The 24,470-nt window shown below is 34.8% G+C and overlaps 1 protein-coding gene across 1 annotated transcript; it reads right to left on the bottom strand.

Annotated features, from left to right (window-relative positions):
- On the bottom strand, window positions 1-21,295 carry LOC121429553 (endoplasmic reticulum resident protein 44-like). Its single transcript, XM_041626632.1, has 10 exons — window positions 21,173-21,295; window positions 17,675-17,790; window positions 12,675-12,790; window positions 11,189-11,373; window positions 9,477-9,592; window positions 7,603-7,660; window positions 6,917-7,033; window positions 5,454-5,565; window positions 4,734-4,875; window positions 1-3,941 (listed from the first exon to the last, which is right to left on the bottom strand). Exons 1-10 carry the CDS (start codon window positions 21,227-21,229, stop codon window positions 3,737-3,739), a joined length of 1,224 nt encoding a protein of 407 aa, XP_041482566.1. The 5' UTR covers window positions 21,230-21,295; the 3' UTR covers window positions 1-3,736.
- Window positions 21,296-24,470: the final 3,175 nt, after the last annotated feature.

Raw genomic sequence — 24,470 nt, 5'->3', positions numbered from 1 at the left:
TGAATTCTAAAAAGAAAGAATTTATTGAATTTCAGCAATCAAAACAAACAAACAAAAATTATGAAATAAGATTTTATCTATAAAATCTGGGAGCAATGTTCTTTTTTTATCAATTATTCTTTTTAACTTCTCAGCAAAATATACATTTGTTACTCATTGAATGACATTTTCATTAAGAAATCTGATTAAATAAACTTTAATAATGTTAATAACAGCTGAACTGTTATCATTCACTTTTTCCAGAGGATAGAAAGCAAAACTATTACCTTTACTATTACTATCACCTTCAAGTGTGACAAGCTTGAAGTGTCAGAGCAGTGCAACCTTTGAAGCTTCTGATTTAATCTGATTAAATAAACTTTAATAATGTTAATAACAGCTGAACTGTTATCATTCACTTTTTCCAGAGGATAGAAAGCAAACTATTACCTTTACTATTACTATCACCTTCAAGTGTGACAAACTTGAAGTGTCAGAGCAGTGCAACATTTGAAGCTTCTTTGCCATGAAATACAAAAAGCATAAAGCATTCCTCTGAGAAAAAAAGGACATTCAATCAAACTTACCGGAAATGGCAACTGCTAAAATCACAGCTACTTGTTAGACAGATTTGACATACACATATATGACTATAAACACAATAGACAATCAATAAGTGGTTTCCTGTGAATACCTCTGTCAAAGATTTCATTTCAACGAGATCACCCTGAATTGATAGATGCAAAAATAGAAGTTAACTGTAGTGGTAGCCATGATATAGAAATTAATTTCAACAAAATACAACCTATTGACCACCAAATGTTTGTATGAACAAATTATTAGCAGTTTATGTCAAAATTTTCTGTTAGAAACTGAATATAAATGCACAGCAACAAAAGAATTGCACCTTTCTTGCATTATTATCATACTTCTTGCTATGAAACTGTAATTACTACATTTTACACCTAATTTTCTGAGTTCTTCCGTTCATTTGACCTACATCAAAACACACACAAATATTGTCATTTTATCTGAAAAGAAGTCAATGTTACATATACCAGCATCTGTTGACCCAAAACCTTTTATTTTCATTTGGCACCACTCTCCAGAAAGAAAACTCATTAAAACTTCAAGGACCGTTTAGAAACTGACCACTTACGGCAGTTTTGAGAATTGATCTACAAGTACAAACTGATAAATAGTAATAGCTTACAATAATCTAATGTACAACAGAGGCATTAGGAAAGAAATCAATAACACAAAATTGAAATAAAATGACATACAACCTTCCTTTCCACTATCAAACATATTGCAAACCAAATCTAAATACAATGCTATTTTCCAACATTAGAAATGCAGAGAGCACAGAAATGCACTTTTGGGCAGGAGGGAGAGGGGGGGGGGGGATAAAACTATTACCTGAAAAAAAGCAATTGCATCCTTTCTTATCCTGACTTGGCTTTACCAGTAAGTGACCGTGAACACTAAAATATAGAAACAAAAACAATTTGAAATTCCCTTCTCATATATCAGCTATACAAATGATATATGTTTATGACTCATCTACATATTTTTTTTTTACCTGAGACTCAAAATGCAGGAAAAGAATCTCTTAATTTCAAAAGATTTTTTAAAAAGCATTACCAATAAATTCCCACACAAAAAAGTATTTGTAGTTTCAAAGCACATTCCTAACAAAAAGATTTTAATAAATCACTGAAAGATTCATCTGTTTGGTGTGTAGACATGAGAAAACATCTCTTATTTCCCCCACAATCAAGGATTATTACCCTTAACTTTTGCTTGCAAGGCTGGCAAGCTTCATCAGATTTTCACATCTGACATTGTTGCTTGAATGGAACTCACCCCCCCCCCCCCAAATAATGATTTAGGACATTACATGCTCTCCCCTATGTATAATCCGATTCTAATACACCCTTGGGCTGTTCCAGTAACAACTCAGAATACGACAAAAATCTGATGAAGCTTGCAGACTCCCAAGTGAAAGCTTACCAACAAAAGGGTTAAAATTCTTGATTTTGGAAAAAAAGAATATTTTCTTGTATCAAAGATGTTAACAGTCATATAAAACAAGGTACTGTAAATTCTCAAACTTGTAATATCAAAAGGACAAGATAATACTTGTATATAATAGACATGTAAAGGAAGTTTATTCTCATATTAATGTGTATATTCAGTTCCTATCGCAGTTTATAAAACTTCTGAAGCCCTCCAAAAATAACTGGTCGATTTGATAGGTTACGTTACCATCCCATGTACAATGATTCTGAATCTATTAACTTAATTCATGCATGACAAGAAATTAAGATCTGATAAATTTCTCACATAAGAAACATTGAAATCTGTTCTGCACTGCACTTGAAGATTGGCATTAATGAGAACTAGAATTATTATGACTATTTTGACTCTTCTACATTCTTCTTTAGGAAGAGGGATACTGGCTATGAGAAAAACAATTCACTCCTAACATCTTTAATTATTTTTACGATGAAGTAGAGTAAAAAAATAGCAGTATAAAATGATACATAAATCATGAATTGCGGACAATAAAACACAGGATGCCGAAAGAATCTTCAGAGAAAATGCACAAGAAATTTCTACAATCATAAAAATTAATGATAATCAACAATTTAAAACAAATATCTGGATATTGCCTTTCATCAAGTCTTTTGTACAAGATAAGAATTGGGTGAATGTCAATACCAAATCTTTGGTTGAAAAATTGATGCATCATATATATTACCAAAAGATATTACAATTATCAGAAAATGCCTATATTTGGAGCATTACCTCCCATTCCTCGAACACAAATATAAACCTCATAAACACAGGACTAATGCTTGGTGACTTTCTTTATTTCTTAGAGTGAGAATTATGTCAAAATTAGGATTGGAAAGAAATATCAAAGAATATATATATATACAGATCATAAAATGCATGCAACCAACCATATTTCATTGGGAAAATCATATCACTTTATTGCTTGATGATAGAAAACAAGAAAAATTGTGTCTTATGTGTTTCAAAAACAAATACCGGTAGACAGAATATATGACTATGCAGGAATAAGGCTGCAAATAACAGGGGTATATTTCAAATTGAAAATATTTTTACATGACATATTTCTCCTTAATAGTAAAGTTAACATTGAATATCTTCCAGAAAGAAAATATATGAAAGTTCACTTAATCATATTCATCAAAACATGATGAATAGTTGCAGCATGATGGAATGACCCTTTGTTATGATTCTGGTGAAGATGTTTAGAAAACTCACAATACAATCCTATTTTTAATAGCAATCCTACAGTAGCAACTGTTCTGAATAGAACATAGATTAGTTTGATGAGGGTGATGATTAACAGCAGTGTTTTGGTGAGATTATATTCAATAGAACAGACTTCCCAACACAGTATAAAGTATTGGATGTCAGGCTACATCTTGTATTCATTATGTCATCTATTTCAAAGAAAGGACTTAAATAGGGTAGAGAGGCATTTATAAAGAAAACCTCGACAAGTGAAAGTACATGAATCAAAATCATCCATCCATCATTCAAATTTATTCTACAATCTATTCAGATCTCTGAATAAATTAAGTGTATTCATAGGCTCAAATCTTTAAAAGATATCATAGATTTCTATAAAACGGGATAACAAGTCCTAGTTGTGCAAATATTGTAAAAATAGACATCACAGATTGAATAAAAGGACAAGTAAATGAAGAAAAGGCCAATCTCAAAGTTCATCACGGAATGAGTAGCGATTTTCACTTGGCATGAGTTTGACAAACTGGCTTTCAGGAGGATCAGTGTTTTTAGCTGTTGGTGGAGAGCCTGGTACTGTATTCTGTTGTTGGACTGGGTCAGGGCCATGATGAAACTCTCGATGAAGTTTACCTGAATGAAGATCTAATACAAACTGCTTCAGCTTATTTGGAACCCTGCAAAAGAATGTTAAAAATGCCAAGGATATTTTAGTAATATTCTTTGAAATATCATAATTCTCTACTATGAACTGATTGTGATTAATAGGAAGTCATTACTTTGAGTCTAAACAAACTGTGAATATGTGATGATGATTACAGCACAAAAACATTGTGGTAAATTGCAAATAGGTTCAAAATCATGATAAACTATTCTTCTAATTTTGATAAACTCTGTCTTTGTAACAAAAAATACTACCAATTACATTTCAAATTGGCTGACTTAAAGTCCCAAAATTCAAGTGATCACCCACTATTTTAATACAGTCAAGCCTATTCAAAACATTCACCCATTTATCATCTTGTCAATTTTTCCCTTGTATGATATTCGTTCTTGAAAAAGCCAATCTACAAATCAGCAAGAAATGCCATGGGGCATCCTGGCTAGTTTTTTATAGATATGAAAATTGATCTTTAAATCAAGTAAAATGACATATTTTTCACCATTTTGCAGACTCTTGTCTTTGAACTATAAGGATTTGAGGAACAAATACCAATTAATGTTGAGTACAGTAGCCTTTTCAATGGCGTAAAATACTTAGGCTGCTAGCCAAAGGGAGAAAAACAATACAAGATGGAAATGATTTTTTTTTAAATATGAAGAATCATTTTATATAACCAGAATCATTATGAATTGTATCAGACCTCACTTCTTATAATTTTCACTCTGTGTACTTCACAATAAAGAATATTGTTAGGCGACCTGAATGAAGTTGAGTAAAATAAAAGAAAGAGTAAAATGACACTTACGTTAATTCTTTGATGTTGGGGAAAAGATACATATGTCTGAAGCTATCTATAGCTATTACTGGTAGGTCTTTAGGGGTTTTCCCTAAATGATGTAAGGGATGAGTAAACTTTGTACCATCTGCAGTCAAGAAATTCACATTTCCTGAAAAAAGGCAAAAAGAAAGCAGTAAATAGGTAATGAAAATTAATTAGTTACTGACATTATTTAATATCTGAGAATATTTAATGGCCACTACCGTATGAGCCATAGAAGGCAGTCTTTACATCAATTTGAAAGATAGCTTGATTTCCACTGCAGAATATCACAATGAACAAGTCACAAATCATTCTGTGTATCAAGAAAATGTTTCATTTTGTGGCTGCTATATCCATTACATGTGAGAAATTGTCAAATTCACAGCTACACAGAGAGTAAGACTGAGATATCCAACTAAATTCAACATGTTCTATATCGACATTTAGGTGTTCAAACATCACATACTTTTGCTTTTAATCAAGGCAGCTCAGAAAAGATCGATTTTACAATGTTGACATACAGTATGGAATAAAATCCTTCTTTGCCTCTGACGAATTCTCTACCAGAGTAAGGAGACTGTTTCCAGATAATATAAAGTGGCCACTATTGAAAAACAACTTTTCTGAACTGCCCTCGATTTCTTTTTTTTTTCATGTAAGGTTTGAACACCCCAATGACAATCCATAATTTCAGCATATTCTCACCTCTTTCAGATATAACCTCTCTTAAAATCATATCATTGAATTGTCTCACTATTTCTGAATCATCCGGATTGTGAAATAGAATCAAGAAAGGTAGTCCTTCCTCTGTCAATTCCTGTGATAAAAGAATCATAAAGTCATTGTAACAAGCTCTAGAAGTTGTTGACAAGACATCTCTCTGTCTCTTAAATATACTTGTTTGATCACGTTTTATATAATACCTCCTCAATTAAGCATGTGAGATAAAGCCAAATTGAAAATGTGATATTTCAATACAAATGCTCCATCACCAAGGTCAGCAGTTATCAAAAATATAAGACAATGGGTCAGATGCATAAAAATTAGCAGTTGCTGAGGAGCAATTGCTTCAAGCACAAGCAATAGCTAGCCAAGCAAAAGATCATGCTTCAGAAATTGCTTTATTTCATATGCATAACCCTTTGCTAGTGCTTGAACCCTTTTCTTGCTTTCAGAAAGCAATTGCTACGGGTTTGAACAATATTGACGTCACGCTAGTGCAAACACGACTTACAGAATAGGCAGAGCTTGAACGCAAAGGTGTGGCAATGTAACTTACCGCTTCTTTCATATAACATCTTTTCCTCAGACATGATGTCAAACTAACTTGTTTGATGTGGTTTCTTTTTTATAAATTCATATATTTGGCATTTCGTTTGCACTTATTAGAAAGAAAACATATATGTAGGTTACGGTACACCTTGGGGTTCTCTCTCAGGTGCATAAACATGACTAAAAAACACAAACGCCCTGATCAATCAAACGCTCAAGCTGCTCTGACGGAGCTTGAAAAAAACTTCAGCAAATGCTTAAATGCACAAGCAAAAAGTTTGCTTTGTGGATACGCTTTTAGCAATAGCTTACCGGTGATCGTCAAGGTGATGCTAGCAGTCAATTAGCGATTGCTTGTACTTACAAGCAAAAGCATTGCTTGCTCATTTTTATGCATAAGGAATCAAGCAAAAGCCAAGCAAAATCAATTGCTACTTTTTATCCATCTGACCCATTGTATTGGTTTTCATTAACTTAGCATACACAACAAAGGAGTTTCCTTTAATAGCAGTGGTCAACATTAATGTTGTACCTGATCCAAAATAGGGTTTCACAAAGAATTCAGGGAAATTTGATCTATCAGACAGTTATGATCACTTAAAAGAATCCAACGTGTGAAATGTAATGATCACCTTCATTCACTTTGCGGAATTAGCCTTTACAGAGTAATTATTCTAGATCCTTGAAACCCACAAAGTTTGGTAACAGCTGAGAAGTACAGAGGAATCCAATTCCACCAGGTTTGCAGCAAAGGGATATACTAACACCAACTATCTTTATCATTACTACTGACTTTCCCACTTGTTGAATTATGTTCAGAAGCTTTCTTAAAAGCATATCCATACAAATACGACAATTATAAAAAAAAAAAATTTCCAAATAGGATCTCAGCTCACCTCTCCATTTTCAAATGTGATTTCTCGAACCAGTGGAATACATTTATCAGTGGACCATGCTCTTAGAAGTTCTACATTAGTCATTGGTCCAAGGTATATCATGTCTTGATCTATAGACTGTCAAAAAATAAAAACAGAAATGTACAAAGCAAATGTAAATTACTTGATCCTTTAATATCAATTGTTGAAAAAGTTGTATTTTAGTATTTTTCAAAACGAGTCATGATAAGATCATTACAAGGAGGTGTAGCAAAATAGGAAATATGACTAAAAGAATGACTAAAAGTAAATTAGAAAAAGAGAAAAACAGACAGTTCCTGGTACTTCAAGAAAAAGGAAAAAAATAAACACAGACTCTTAAACAATGATGTACTTCTTTCATTCTTCTGCCTTTACAGAGTCAATATCATAATCTTGTGGAATTTGTAATTAATGGACATAAATTTTACACTTTGAATTGTACTTCTGAGAATATGCACAAATCCTGTTGCACAAATTCCATAAATCTGTAAGTTTGTATCCTCATCAAACAAGTTTAACAGCATATTTGGAAAGCCAATGAAATATCAAATAAAATTGAATTTGAAATTGAAAAGAATGTACACGCAATAAGAAAAAAGAAACATGAGGATTAATACGATGATGGTGTTGATATGATGATGATAAAAAGGAATATGAACCCTTACCCTCGGGGGTCGATACATAATGCTATTTCCTGGAGCCAACTCTTTACTGAAGGCTTCTCTGTAATAAACAAAAATAAAAACAAACAAAGCTGAGAAATAGAACTAATATTGAAATTACATTTTGAGTTTTAACATAGATTCCACAAATTGAATTCTATACTGAACTATAAGAATGAACAATAAATAGAAATGTATTCATTCAAAGGGAAAAAGTAAAAACTCATTCAATACTATGAAAGTGAAAATTTTCGCTGTGTGGAAATTTTTGTGGATCTCGTGGCGAGATCAGCGAGCGCGAATTTAAAAACATGCAAATTTATGAGCATCTATTTTAATGCAAGTTTTGAACTGCGGTTCAATTGCGTGTATAGTTTTGGCAAAGAAACTGCATAATTTGACCTATAGAGGGCGACATTTAAGCAAGCTTGAGCTCCAAAATCACATGCATCACAAGAATTTGTTTCAAAGCAATGCGATCATTTTTTTACAGTCGCAGATCGTTATTTAAATTATGATTTTGGTAGAAATATAAATTGTTTTTGCTGTTTGACTGATTTGTGAGTGTTTAAATGTTGGTCTGTTTAGTTTTTAAGAAGCGTTGGGACAATCGCCCTGGTTTGATTGATCCCATGCAATTTGAATATCCGTAATCCCCCAGTCCTTACCCGGTGCTCGGCCATCCAAACCAGGCCAGCAGCGCCTCAGTTTTGCCTTCCCGATGTCCGCCCCGCAAAGAAATGTTGCGCTATTTATCACAAAAGCTCATGATTGGATCAAAACAATGCTGAGTTACGCTGCTTTAGAGCTAGAATTATGATCAGAAAATACAATTCCGTCGTTGAAATATTAATTAAAACTATTCACAGATGGGGAAAAAGGAAGTGCCTTTGTTATAATGGAGTGTGCAGCACGAATTCAATAACCCAAGAGTATGTTTTGAAGCCACCGAGCGCGAAAAAATAACAGCGTTTACAGCACTATATTCTGGACACTAATACTGAGTGAGCAAAGATGTACCATGAAGCAAACTAAGCATTAGTAGATCCATTACCAAGAAATACCAAGAAATTTCTGAAATCAGACCAAATGGATATCATATAGAGCATATAGAGCCCTGCATTGATTGGTAATAACCCAATGAAAACATTGTTACATGAGCTTTACAAAATTTAACCAAAGAAGAAGTCCTGTTTATAAATACCTACATTGTGCTTCCGCAGACCATTATAACTTCATGCAAATAGTGAATGTTCAAATTATGACGAGAGTAGGGCTACGCAACAGGTCAAATCACGTCTTTTTATAGCAAGAATCTAGTAATTTATAAAGGCACTGTGCACCTTTTTAATGCGGCTTTCCTGCAATTACTTTGAATATCATGAAATACAGTATATGGGTTTGAAATGAAAGTTGGTTTACGGGATTCCCCTAGACAGATGAGGCTCTGACCTCTTATTAAAGCTAAATGATAGAGTAGATAGTAGTAAAACACTAATTTCGTGAGAAAGTCTGTAAAACCAAGGTTAAGTATGACTATATATTCGTGGATCTAGATCTGGTACAGTTACATAAACTGAACTTTGTGAAATCCTAAAATCTCAGCTGAAATACAATCACACTGAAGATCGCCAACACAGATAGGCACACGTGGGACAGTGTATTATTTTTGCTGGAATAAAGACCTGATGGAAGTGACCGAATTGGCGCTTATTTTGCTTATTTCTCAGCAACTACACTATTTCTCCCAGAATCCTTTGGCACATATTACAAACAGACACTTGGGTGGTTATTATATTAGATTCTGTAAAGTCATTCTGAGATCGTTACCAGAACTGGAATTTACCTTTAAGGTATCTCATCTAAAAACCACTCACCCTGATCCAGCATAGAATGTGCAATCATCTCGTAGACTACTTGCAACCCTCTTAAATGTACCATAATCAGCATCAGCATAACTCCTGAAATATCCAATGACTTTACGTTTGCTCTCCTGTTACAAATATAAAAATCAGCAATTCATGAATAAATTTTTCACTTGACATAAATCTTTTGTATTGATACAGTTCTGAAAAACAAACCGAATTGGTAGCTCCTGAAAATGATGAATAATGACAATGTATGAGTTAAACTTGTTGAGACCAAATCAAAATCTCTTTTGACCCAAATTTATTGTAAGAGGGCTCTTTTTGTAAAGTTACCTTGGCTATTTGGTAAACAGCCTATGACTGAGTGTATACTCTTTGCCTGGTAGCAAAATATATCCTTGGGGAATTCATGACAACATCAGAAATGGTTACGATGTTATTATTATCATTCCTAAAGGTAATGTCATTACTAAAATTAATATTTTACAAATAAAAGATAACATTAAAAAGAAATAGATAAAAATATTCAAAAATATGCTGATAAAAAGCATCACATTCAATTTGAATGAGCAGAGAGACAGCCACGGTTGAAATGTAATTGGCTTATGACCACGGGGGGGGGGGGGACATTCCTATAACTTTGGCAGGTAAAAATATACGAAGCATAAAACACTACTTCATGATGTATCATTTCAATGCCATTCCCCGACGAGCATTCATTATTATCTAGTGATGTCTGTTCTGAACAGTTGGCTGCAAAACACATCTGTCACCTTCTGCAATATGTTCTAACCTTCCCATAATCAAAACAAGCTAAGGTTGGATGCTACCAACAAATATCACTCTGTAGAAAACTGCAGAACAGTGGTGGTTTGATTCACCTTTTTACTTATTCTTTACTGCACTCTTCCTTAAGGCGTGGTCACACCGCCCGAGCGTTGTAGGAGCGGTCGAGGAGCAGAGAGAAAAAATCATCACCGCTCGCTAAAGTTTACCATATTCGATTTTGATCGTTTTTTTTGTTTTCGATTGTTGTTTTCGATTTCTTCCCCAATTTTGAGAGCGAAATTAGACCCCCTTTCCCTTCCGCTCCAACAACGCTCGGCCGGTGTGACCACGCCTTCACTTGCAGTGAATTTTCCTTTGATTCTATTTTAATTCCACAAGAAAAAAAAACTTGAGGCAAATTTACTCTTTTCCAATCACCTTGCATTTGTAATAAGCATACAATGTATAACAATAGCATGTACAGTAGTCAACATTCATGGCATATAACCCTTCAAATGTGTACTACTAATCCAGGTTTACAAATCAATGCCTGAACATTTTTATGTAGGGTGGAAAGCTCTCTGATGGACTATTAGAATATTATATATATACATATTAACTGAAGATTAAGAATTTAACTTTGTTGAATTACCATACCATATATTCATAACAATTTGAAACTTAATTGTTAAATCTCGGCAGTCTTTCACATTCTTCTCTTTCTTTCCTCTCTTCCTTATGCTTACATTTTTATTTTGTTTGCTTGGATACAAAACAAGTTTAAAGGTGCTTCAACCAATCAAGCTTTTAGCTTATGTTGCAACACCTTTGTATGTTCATTATTTACTTGTGTTTCGTATATATTTATATATTATCTATATATTCTTTTACATTGTAAATTGTGAACATGCATGAATAAATAAATAAATAAATAAATAAAATTAAAAACCTACATCTAGACCAGATACATCATCTGGACTTGCAAGCTGGATTACTGGGTCCTTCAAGTTTTCCCTGATGTGCGCCACAAAAGCATCCTTTGATCTCTGTGACCTGTACTCCCTCTTGGCAAGCTGACCTCCTCGGAATAACTTCAATGTTGGGTATTTGGATATGTGGTACTTCTTGGCTAGGGCCGCTAATGGTATGAAGGGAAAAAATTAGATAATGCACAGGATCTGTGAGTAAGGAATATCAACCATAGATCTGTATCTATTGGCAGCATTCTAACATTAAAACACAATCAACATCAAGATGTGAATTTATTTGTAGTAAATGATTGGCATAGTTGGGATTCTTGATACCGGAAATCAAAACTCTTAAGGTACACCTAGCAATTTTTCAAACATGAACCATAACTAAATTTTTAAGGTCTATTTTTTATCAGAAAGTGAAAGCAAACAATGCTTTGATTTCCTTATCCCAAAAGAGGAAATGCATTTCTTTTTTCATTCATGAAATGAAAAATATTTCCTGCTATTCCTTTATAGCTATAATAAATTGCACCATAATTCAAGGAAGTCAAGATAGAATAACACAAAGCTGCTTAACATCTGTAGAGATTACTACTTCAAATTCAACTACCACCAGCTGTTGCACTGGGTAAAATATTTCTTTTAACAATGTCTCCCAATCAAAAGTTTTTAATTAGTCTCAATCCCCTTCTTACTTTTAATACTGATCTCTTCCATTGTTTCAGTAATGTAAAAGAGGAATTTCCACAAAATTTAAATAAAATAAAAACAAATAATCAAAACACTGACCAGCCAAACAGTTTAAGACTTCTAATACCTACATGTGCGTGTTTGTAGATCCAAACTGTAACCTCCTCACAATACATGCCACAGCTGTTTTCATAAAACTGACATTTTATTCAACATAACAAATGATTTCAGGAACTTCCACAGAGACCAAATATAAGGTCTTCATTGCAAAACTTGTGCCATTCTGATTTCGGGGAGCTTACTTTTTGTATTTAATATCGGCATACATGTATCCACAAGCTTTTATGCTGCTAACTACATGTAATTATATCATAACAAAGCTTAAAATATCAGTACATGTACATGTACGTATCTTAATGACATGAACATTGATCAGAATATTTTGTGACCTGATTTTTCAAATTTCGGATTTAATCTAAATCTGGCAAACATGGCGACTCATGGAAGTCATGTAAAAGAGCATAAAATATAGCTCATTTCATTGTTTTTTATCTAAAAAAATAATGTAGCCCTAAGCAGAATAAATAAGGACAAACATCTCTATAATGGCACATGTTACAATTAAGATACTTTGAGTCAGAATGTAGAATGCACAATTAGGCATCACTGCTCCATACAGTTTGTAGATAGTCAGAAACAAAATACCCCGGTAAGAACTGGATCAACTTTAGACTCAAGTTGGTGATATCATCAACAATGGTTTAATTCTACTTACGATATTTATCACAATCAAGGCCTCCAAAGACTACCTGGCCCTGTACAGGAAACTCTTGTTGGGCAACCTTAGCAGCTTCTTCAAATATAGGCTTTAACATCTGACTGAATCTACACCTGTTATATTAAACAAAAATAATTTGAAAAAAAATAACGAGTAAGATGTATGACAGAGTATTACAATGTGTATAAAACACAACTCAAAACTTAATTTCTTTAAAAATCAATGATTTTAAAGAATTTTAACATTAAAAAGAAAACTACAATTTAGAGCATATTTTTCACCTTTGTAAAGTTATTATAGACTGGATTAAAAAAAACCTACATGCATTTTTTAAGTGTGCTGTATTTGAAATAATTCATTATTATATATGATGAATACATGAATGATTGTACAGGTCTGAGAAGTTGTTCAAGTTGTAAAATTGTGTGTTGCTCAATGAACTGCTTTATGGAGCACTGAATTTTACAATGTGAGTGACCTCCATGTATTGTATTTTGTATTGAATTCTTATTTTTGTGTGTGTGTTTCATGAAGTTTAAATACCGTATTGCACCTGTAACAACTGTACAGCTACAGATAAAAGGCAATAGGTTTGATGTCTTTAGACTTTTCAGACCAATACACATACAGTGTAGGATAAGTTTGAGCAAACTTGTGTTCAAAGTGTTAAAAACTGTAAACTGTCATAATTTACTTTTATATGAAAAAGGGTGTTTGTATAGGTATGTATTACATCTCATACATGTAATTACTACAATGTTAATTAATACTGCAAACAAACTAGACTCAAGAGTGAGAACAAGTACACAGTACATATGAGTACTATGATGCCTTTATTTGATCATGACTCTGCAAAGAAAAATCACGTAATTCAATGTAGTATACATGTTCGTGTACACATAAAAAAAATCAATTAAATCTTGCAAAGGTACAGTGAATGTTTGCACATTTACCGCTAAATAAACATCCCTGAGCACAGCTGTACAGTTTCAATCAGTGAAAATGGATGAAGCTGTTCAGGAACTCTTGTGATGTACCTGTTTACAAGATATGACTACGTTTATAGCACAACAAAGAACAAATTATTACAGAGGCTCTTGTGAAATTAATGAAGGCCATTTTAGGGCAAGCCACCTACAGTTAGGATATGTCAGTGATTAATCACACACATATTCCAAATCATGTGCCCTGTAATTCTCATTAACAAAAAAGAAAGGGTAAAATCCTTTTGATTATGACGTACATGAATCAGATCATGGTACTGATAGGCAGTATTTCCCACATTGTGATTCAGACAAATCCTTCAAAACTGAAAAGTAACATGTCCTTAACATGCACATGTTTTATAATATCCATACTTAATACACTGTGCAAGAGGAATTAAAACTGAAAGACCAGTTTCAAAGTGGTGCCCCTTTGTCCTTGCAATATGGATTTAAATGCTTAATGCTTTCAAACACCCAATTTCCAAGTATATGACATATTCCTTGCACTGTTAACCTAGAGCTCTAAATGATATTAACAGGATGTACAGATTTCCTGGAATTGAATCTTCCAAAAATACTTAATTTTATTAAAAGTCCAAAGCCAATATATTTGTACAAACCCAGCATATTTAGTGACTGTACCAGTAACTATTTAGTTACTATTAACTATTTTTAGTGACTGTTTCAAGTAAGACTGAAAGAACAATTTTCATGTTAAATTGTACCAGAATAACATATTATTTAGATATTCATTATTTACATCAGAGATTCAGTCATACCAATAGTTTAATAATGTGATTCACATCACAATTCATGTTTGAAAATAAGAATCCTCATGTAGTTCATGAATAACTTCAAATGCTATTGAAACAAACTATCAAACTACACATTAATTCATACAGTACTACATGTACATGTAGTATGTAATTGATGCACATTGACTGCACAAATACACATACATGTATGCACATTATTCAGTCTGGCCCTGGGGAAAATGTGCAGTCACCATGAAGAAAATTACTTGTCAATTATTCATAGTGATCTCAAATACTGGAATAGTCTACATGTACTTGCATGCAAGGTAAGGATAAACAAATTACTAGTTAGTATTTGTAGCAATAGGATATAAAAGGAGACTGTATCCTATTCCCGATGATGAATATACTAATGATAATTAACACATGCACATGCATCCGTCGTCAATGACTCCTGGTAGAAATAATATGGTTCCATCTATACACTCTGATGCATTCAAAGCCAGAATGTACAGGTGTTTGTGTAATTTTCATTTTAATACTGCAATGTACATGTGCATACCTGTAGTATAAACAATTAATTTGATATCCTTTTTTGCGAATGCTCCACATCATTTTGTAAAGCGCTGAAATACAATGTTATTTTGTAACAGCACTATAAATGAACATACATGTATTTCTGATCTATTATTATTTATCATCATCATCAATATTTTATATTATCATTATAATCAATTATCACCATCATGATCAATTCAGATCTTCTGTTCTAACATTCAGAACACAAGCTCATTTTGAGGAACCGGTGATTTGCGCAAGCCTGCAAACTACATAATAAAAATCAGACTGATAAAACCATGCCTTCTTTATATTTACCATAGCAACCAGTCAGGGTAAACAAGCAGATAATTTTGAATGGATAGATATCCTACATGTATAAATGGTCATTTTCCAGTAAAATAATATGCATAATTGCATATGGTAACAAGTGGAATGCCTCTGGCCGTCTCACCTGCACCACGCGGTTCAATATAGCAGCAGTACTGACTTTGAATACTACTCTAACTCGCACAAGATGTTCAGTGATACATGGTTACTCTTTTGTCCACTTTTTATGAACTAGACCAATAAACTTACAGAGATATGATGGTCATTCAACAAAAAACCTCAACATGGCCAAAGTTCATTGACCTTACATGACCTGTGACCTTGATCATGTGACCTGAAACTCGCACAGGATGTTCAGTGATACTTGATTACTCTTATGTACAAGTTTCATGAATCAGATCCATAAACTTTCAAAGTTATGATGGTAATTCAACAGATACACCCAGTTCGGCCAAAGTTCATTGACCTTTGACCTTGGTCATGTGACCTGAAACGTGCACAGGATGTTCAGAGATACTTGATTACTATAATATCCAAGTTTAATGAACTAGACCAATAAACTTTCAAAGTTATGATGGTAATTCAACAGATATCCCCAATTCGGCCAAAGTTCATTGACCCTAAATGACCTTTGACCTTAATCATGAGACCTGAAACTTGCACAAAATGTTCAGTGATGCTTGATTACTATTATGTCCAAGTTTCATGAATCAGATCCATAAACTTTTAAAGTTATGATGGGAATTCAACAGATATCCCCAATTCTGCCAAAGTTCATTGACCCTAAATGACCTTTGACCTTGGTCATGTGACGTGAAACTCGTGCAGGATGTTCAGTGATACTTGATTAACCTTATGTCCAAGTTACATGAACTAGGTCCATATATTTTCTAAGTTATGATGACATTTCAAAAACTTAACCTCAGGTTAAGATTTCGATGTTGATCCCTCCAACATGGTCTAAGTTCATTGACCCTAAATGACCTTTGACCTTGGTCATGTGACATGAAACTCTAATAGGATGTTCAGTAATACTTGATTAACCTTATGGCCAAGTTTTATTAACTAGGTCCATATACTTTCTAAGTTATGACGTCATTTCAAAAACTTAACCTCAGGTTAAGATTTGATGTTGACGCCGCCGCCGCCGTCGGAAAAGCGGCGCCTATAGTCTCACTCTGCTTCGCAGGTGAGACAAAAACTACATTATGACTGCTATTTGTAATAACAGACATAAAACAAGCGATTCAATCTAGCAGCAGTGCTGACTTTGAAAACAGCTAATTGAATAATCATTCAAAAAAGAAAACACTCATATGATAATAAAATATATCCATTGACCCAACAAGACCTTGACTATGATCATATGACCCAAGGCATGTGCAAAACAATAATTCATACTTGATTACCCTTATAGTTATATCTATGTTTCATGAATTACATGTGTAGATCCATAAAATTTCTGATGCCAATTCAACAATACCCCCAGCACAGCCAAAGTTCATTGACCTAAATTACCTTTGACCTTGGTCGTGTGACCTTAAACTCAGGCAGGATCTTCAGTGATACACTCTCACCCTTATGTAATAAGTTTCATGAACTAGGTCCAAATACTTTCGAAGTTATGACGATATTTCAAAGACTTGTCCTTGGCAAGCCTTGAAATAAGCGGGCGCTGAAAGCAAATTAGCGCTCATAAAGCCATCAATTGCGCCCACAAAGCCCAAAAATCATCAAAATTTTGACCAGGAGCAAATATTTTCCAGGGAATTGCGCCTGCCGTGAGTGAGCAGTGAAGCCATATCATATGTAATTTAAATATCTGAATAGCCAAAATCAAATCTTCAACTTCGTGTTTTCGTACTGAACTGGACAGACAAAAATCTCAGTTTTTGTTGAGTTAAGAGTGTCAATATCAAATTGGATTAAGCTGAAATTCACTTCTGAATTTTCGATAAACCAACATGATGAATAGAAGTAAAGAAAGTGAAGTATAATAGACTGAATTCTGGAAGCAAACGATTCATTTTTCGAGAGCCGAAACACGTGTGAACAAGTTGATCTTCCTCTGTCAACCTACGCACTATGTGCGCACTGAATTGGCCAATGGAACTCCTATGATCGGCCCGAATCCGAGGAGAAACAGCATTGGAATGAAGGTCATCTACATGTAAACAGTGATTCTGTGGTATTGTGATTCATGCTTGTATTTTGAATCATGATTCAAATCATGATTCTGGCTTGAGGTCGCATAAACGCAGATTAAGAAAGAGGGTGGATGGAGAATGGGATTCGTTCTACGTAAGTGTATAGCAATGTTAAACCTACAGAGTTCAAATGTTATTTGGGTTTTAAAAAGATATCTTACCAATTGGCATAAAAGTTGACAAAGACAATATCATTGTGCTGCAAAATTGTATCCATGTTAGAGTCTGATAGCTCAACAGTAGCTTGCTGGTTTGTATGGCATACCACAGAACATAGCTGTAAAAAAAAGTCAAACATAAAAACAAAAAATAGCATTAATCATTGAGAGACATATTGATTGTACTAATTTTAGAACAAGCTACACAGATGCTCTATTAAAACATAAATCCAAGAACAGAATATTGATGTACTGTAGTGTACAGAACTACAGATAATATATTGTTATTTATCCCACTGACTGATTTGGAGCTTTACAGACAGAGAAAACATTGGAAATAAAAGCATGTACTGTATAACTGACTGAAAAGACCAAAATCATCAGTCTCTATATAAACCATCTGTTGTTCCAATGAACTGCATTGGCTGACTTATCTTCACATTATACTGAAGGGGTTTCAATTAGGCATGAGCCATCCTATTTTTGTGTACAATGACCACACAGAATTCTATGGTGAAAAATGGTAGGCCTCCAAAATAAAGAAAATCATAAGAAATTCAGAAAACTATCACCAAAGACGATGAATATCAATCACTTTTTGCCTTTATTTCTTTGTAACATAAATCTGGATCTATCAAACTTACACACAAGATATGATATGATTTAACAAACCATTAATGAACCTAGTAGAACTACATGCACATGTATGAAAATAATAGGAACAGGCAGGATTTCTCATTTTTCTTGCTTGAATTTATTGACCCAAATCACTATAATTCCTGTGCATAGGCACAGTCATTTTGTTCTGTTGTTTTGTTTGTTCTCTTTAATAGTTACTTTGAAATTGAATAGTTAAAAGCTAGATTGCAAGATGGCTGCTCGTATGCAAAAGGTTGATTTCAAACGACATTTTGGATGATATTTTTCATTTAAAAAAAAAGGTTATCAATCACAAATTATAGGTGGGACGCAGGAAAAATAATTGACAAGAAAAAAAAAAGAAAAGGAAAAAAGGTTACCAACAAAAAATTTAGGGGGGGGTCATCCCCCCACCTAAAATTTAGGGGGGACATGTCCCCCGTTCCCCCCGCTTCCACCGCCTATGATTGTAGGTGCTAAAGGCGTTGCTGTATTACCCCAGATACAAGCAAGTCTACCGTTTCCAGTGCGCACAGCTTTTTGAGTAGGCATAATTACTTCCTGACGGTACCCATCAGGGTGCTATATAACTTTTTAGAAGCTTGCCCATTCGGGCAAGTAAATATTTTAATAGTTGGAATATACTTGCCCAAAATCTATTTTGCCCGAAAAAAAATCCTTGAAAAAAAGCTTTACCTCTTCAAAGGAAATTTTGCAGTTATCTAAACCATTTATCTTTTCTCTCTTTTGACATGAACTGATCTACCTTGTTAATATTGCATTTTTTTTCGAAAGTGAATTTATCTTGTATGCCATGACCAAAATTAGGGTCCATATCTTATCATATGGACCCTAATTTTGGTAATTCTTCTGAGAGAATTTTGCTTGCCCCGGGCAATCGGGCAAGTGCTTGTGTAGCACCCTGCCCATTAACCTCACCTGGGTTGAGTGCAGCACTTTAATTCACTTACATGTATAGTGATATAGTGAAATATACATTCTTAATTTATTTCTGAGCATTATGGAATTAAGGGAATTTTTATCAGTTTCGAGGTATTTTGGGTCACTTTTTAAACATTTACCAAAATGTTTCAATGGTCGTTTGATGTCAGCTGTAAATTAAGAGTAATACGTGCCCATAGTTTGTGTATAAACTCCACGTCTAGAACTTAGGTATTTTCATAATGTACATGAACCAATAAATATTATAAAATATAATACCGGTATTTATTGGCTAATGCAAGTATTTTACAAATCATGATATTTATCAGCCAATGGAAGCATTTTTTTATTTAATTTGGCATTGCTCATGATATCTGTATCTGTTCAACTTCTTACATGATTTTTCTTAATTTTAGTATCATATTTTCTTGTAAAAATAAGGTTGTAAGTGCCTAATGGGGGGAAATGAACTTTTTTTCCATTTACAAAATTGTGTGATAAGTTAAACAAATCAAGTATTTTGGAGCAACATTGTCTCCAAAAGTTGGTGTGTGGGCCCTATGCTTTGCAGTAACAGTAAGCCTACCCAGGAGGCTTCTAGAGAGTAAAAATAATTTACTAACGTAAGCTTACGTGTAACGTTAGTAAATGATTTTTACTCTCTATAGAAGCCGCCTGGCTAGGTAAGCCTACGTTAGTACGTACATGTATGTATTACAGTAGAAATAATTTTACTCCCCAGAACTTAGCCTCAATATGTAAAATGTGACTGATTCAGTGATTGATCCAGAATGAGAGAAATTTGCTATAATTTATCAGTGGGTGCAAAACTGCATTATTAATAGGATCCACAACTCGTTCATGTCTTTCTGCAACGCCAAAGCCAAGGCAATGGGTCCCCGGCCCATGCAATAGCCCATATGTTGCCCATTTTTGGCCATGGTCCACACCATCATGACCATGGCTAGCCTGGGGCGTTTTGGGGAGTGAAAGTTATATACTGTACGTATGGAGTCACTCCCCACTAACGCCTGGGTTTCCTCCCTATACTTCCCCACATACGGGTACAAAACCAGAAACTTTTGCCCCCGAGAATTCTACTTTCCATCTAAAAGATCTAGCCCTAAAACATGTACATGGGTTCCAACTTCATTTCCAACATTTCAGCGATATTGATTTCATTTTTAAAGAAGAATTCATTAAAAAAACGAGAGATTTGTTTTGAAAAGATGGAAAGAGCTTACTTCCGTGTTTACGTCGCCATCTTGATTTCTTTGTCTTCCGCTTGGCGACAGCACGCAAATCGCTGGATTTGCGTGCTGTCGCCAAGCGGAAGACAAAGAAATCAAGATGGCGACGTAAACACGGAAGTAAGCTCTTTCCATCTTTTCAAAACAAATCTCTTGTTTTTTTAATGAATTCTTCTTTAAAAATGAAATCAATATCGCTGAAATGTTAGAAATGAAGTTGGAACCCATGTACATGTTTTAGGGCTAGATCTTTTAGATGGAAAGTAGAATTCTCGGGGGCAAAAGTTTCTGGTTTTGTACCCGTATGTGGGGAAGTATAGGGAGGAAACCCAGGCGTTAGTGGGGAGTGACTCCATACGTACAGTATATAACTTTCACTCCCCAAAACGCCCCAGGCTAACCATGGCTAAGCCTAAGGCGGTCAACAATCCATGGCATAGGCATAGTAGTAGTAGGCCTAGCATCAATAGTAGTACTAGTAGGTCAGTGAAGGCCTCGCTTATCAAGCGACTACACCCTCTCACAACACGGGAACACAGTTGACATTAGCGACATCTCAAAATTAGACTCTCGGATCACATATCTACCTTAATTTAATTCATATCATTCGTCAAATCATATTACCAAGGGATAATTACAATGCCTCCTTATGAAATAAACCCACACTTACCAAAAATACTACTGTAAAAACGAAATACCGGCAACTTTGCAGCCTGAAGGAATCCATTTTGGCGAGTCTTCTGCTGAGCGAACCAACAGCAGCCACGTTAGATTTGAGGTCAAAGGTGAAAACAAGAGGCGAGTTTCACGACGATATTTTGGTGTGTCATAAATATGCATTGTCAACAATGGCTTATTTTGTCCTCGTGAAACTAGCCCCACAATATTAGGAATCATGGGCTAGGAAAAGTTTGCCTTCAAACTTTTTGGCATTACTTTTAATACATGTACCATCTTTATTTCTAGATTTTCATAAGTCAGTCTGAACTAGAGCTCTATTAATTGAAGAGAATCAAGTATATAGTTCAAGGAAACTAAAATAGATCTAAATATAATCAGGGGCCGCGGAACGGTTTTCAAAGTGGGCGGGGGCTGACACTGCAAAAAAATCACAATCCTCAGCCCCCCCCCCCCCCCCGCTTCCGTGGCCCCGATATACCAGTATATTTGCATAAATGAGCCAACAATTTTGAGGGGCTATAGCATATAATATCGGGCAAAATTAAGTATAAGATGTGAGCCAGCGAAGCCAGCAAGCAAATAACTTTGACTTTTTATTTTTATTACATTTAAGCTTCAAATATATCCTTCTCGATCTTTCCTTTTCTCTCTTTTTTTTGGGGGGGGGGGTCGGTGGTCCACCATGCCAGTGGATCGAATGTAGATGCAAATAAATTGTTGATGTTCATATATGTTTGAAAATGTTTATAAAATTTCTTTTGTTTTTCAAGGTATGTTTGGGACTTGCTCATTTCGATCCATAGGGGGCGAGTCCCCCCCCCCCCCGCTAAAAAGGGGAGGAAAAGTGGAGGAAGAGAAGGGGAAAGAGACGAATAGCCTAGGAAAAGAGAGTGGAAGAGGGGGAAGGAAGAAAATAAAAAAGAGTCTGGGGAACTTGAGGGAAAGTGAGAAAAGGGGAAGAAGAGAAGAAAATAAGGGGGGAGAAAGATAAAGAGGGAGAGAGGGAGAAAGGGGATTTTTTTTTTATTTTTTTTTTTTATTTGTATGTTCTCATTTACATCGTCACTGTACATAGAACAAGAATAAAAAATCAACATCATGATATACATTACAATGAGAAAGGGAATTTAAAATAGAGAAGAAAGAAGCTAGAGAGGAAGAGAAGGAAATATAAGAAGAAAAAAGGAGGATCGAAAGAGGGGAAAGAAGAGAAGAAAAAGAAAGAGGGAAGCAAAGAGAAGAAAAAGAAGAGGCCGGGGAAAAAACAAGAAGAAAAAAGAAGGGGAGAAAATAAGACAAAGACAGGGGGAAAAGAAAAGGAGAGTAAGGAAAAAAGAAAGAGAGAAGGAAAAAAGAAGAGGGAAGAGGGTGAAAGGAAAGGAAAAAAGAAGGGGAAAGAGAAAAAAGAAAAAGAGGAGAAAGGGAAAAGGAGAGGGAGGAGAAAAGGGGAAATAATTAAGTGAGCGGAAGCGCCCACATTTTGACCGGGGCACCGATTTGATGTTCAAACTTGCAGGGGGTGCCAAATTGACGTTCGAACTAGGGGGCGCCGAATTAACCTAGAACTTGATTGGGGGAGGGAGGTAGGTGCCAAACTGATGTTCGACCGGGGGACGACAAATTCATGTTTCAGAGGGAGGCATTAGCGTACCTATATACGGGGGGGGGGGGCAGTCTGCCCTCCTGACGAGCTTGAAGACCTTTTTCCCTACTCCATGCAAATTCATGTTCGACAAGGGGCGCCAAATTGCTTGTATAGCCTGGTATTAGAAAGAGACATGTCTTGCCCTCACCCCCGAAAACCTGAATAAATAAATCCAGCTGAATTATCCCGTTTTTATGATAACATACACACAAAAAATGTGCTCGCGATTCAAGTTTGTTTAGAAATGATAGGATCCTGTTCAGGATCACAAAAAAAGCTGAATATATAAAACTCGGTTAGCGCTATGCGCTCTCAACGTTTGATTAGAGAGTTACGTATCCTCTCCATAGATCCCACGTAATTTATAAGTCCTTTTTTTCGGGTCAGTATACACAGGCGGATCCGGGAGACAGAAAAAGAAAAAAAGGCCGAAGAGAGAAAAAAAAAGGATTTTAAAAGGAATCAGGGCTTATATAAAGAGCTTAAAGAGTCAGTTAATAAAAAAATGTACTATAGCGCTTCGTGCTCGCATTTATTGATTGTTTTTGAGGGGTTACACAGTTTCTTCTCTTTTTAAAAAGAAATATAAATAAAAACGAATTGGACTCGCCTTACGCACTTGCCTCGTTCAAATAGTAAAGAGAAATTTATATAATGACCTGAAAATTTATGTTGACATATATTCTTGGGAGCTAACAGTGAATGGATGAGAAAGCTGTTTTGGAGCACTTTGCAGATTTTATTGGGATGCTTATGACATTAACTACACATTTTTTTTATTATACAAAGTTTCGTGGGGTGGGGGACAAGTGGGGGCCAACTCATTGGTGGCAAATGCCCCGTGCCTCCCTCTTGGTGTCGTCACTGGTCTGGGTGGAGCCCCCGGAACCTCAAGATATTTTTAAACACTGAAGATGGCCACTTTATTATCAAACCGCATGTATACAAAACAGATAACTTCAAAGCAGTTACGGATAATAAACGAAATATTTTGAGGCAGCACGACATAGAAAATGTGGCAAAATTTGTTACAAAGTCTACCGCAAGCGAAGCGAGCCAGAAAAATTTGGCCTATTATAAAAAGATTTTTGAATTAATTCTAATTATGTTATAATAGCTTTGACAATTTAGCCAAAGTAAATATTGAGAGGTTTTGTACGGTAAATCTAGCAGGCTTAAAACTTTACTTATAGGGTTATGATCGACATAGGGGGATATAATTATAACTAGCCCGTGGCTAAGGAATTTTTGTGCTTATTTCGACCATCATTCCCCATTATTGCAAAAAAAACTTAGCAAGCTTATGTACGCCATCTTTCTTCCCGTTCTTTAGATTTTTAAATTCCCGGCAGCCCGCTCGTATTCTTAAGTTCTTTTCTTTCTTTTTAATCATGCTAATGTATTAGTATTACAGGGTATTTTGTACTTTCTTAAATGCTCTTTCGTTCCTTTTCCTCTTTCCTTCCATTTTTCTCATTTTATGTTCTTTCTTTCTGTAACTTTTTTCCCTTTTCCTTACCTTTTTTCATTTTTCTCTTTTTCTTTCTTTTTTTTCTTCTTTCTTTCTTTATTTGTTTCTTTCTTTCCATTTCTTTATTTCTCCCTTTTTTCTTTTGCCCGTTTTTTATTTTCCCGGTGAAAT

This window comes from Lytechinus variegatus, chromosome 1, assembly GCF_018143015.1.
Source record: "Lytechinus variegatus isolate NC3 chromosome 1, Lvar_3.0, whole genome shotgun sequence".
In the NCBI taxonomy this organism is placed as follows: domain Eukaryota; kingdom Metazoa; phylum Echinodermata; class Echinoidea; order Temnopleuroida; family Toxopneustidae; genus Lytechinus; species Lytechinus variegatus.
Note: the sequence above shows the minus strand (reverse complement) of the source record. Positions and strands in the feature narration are given on the sequence as shown.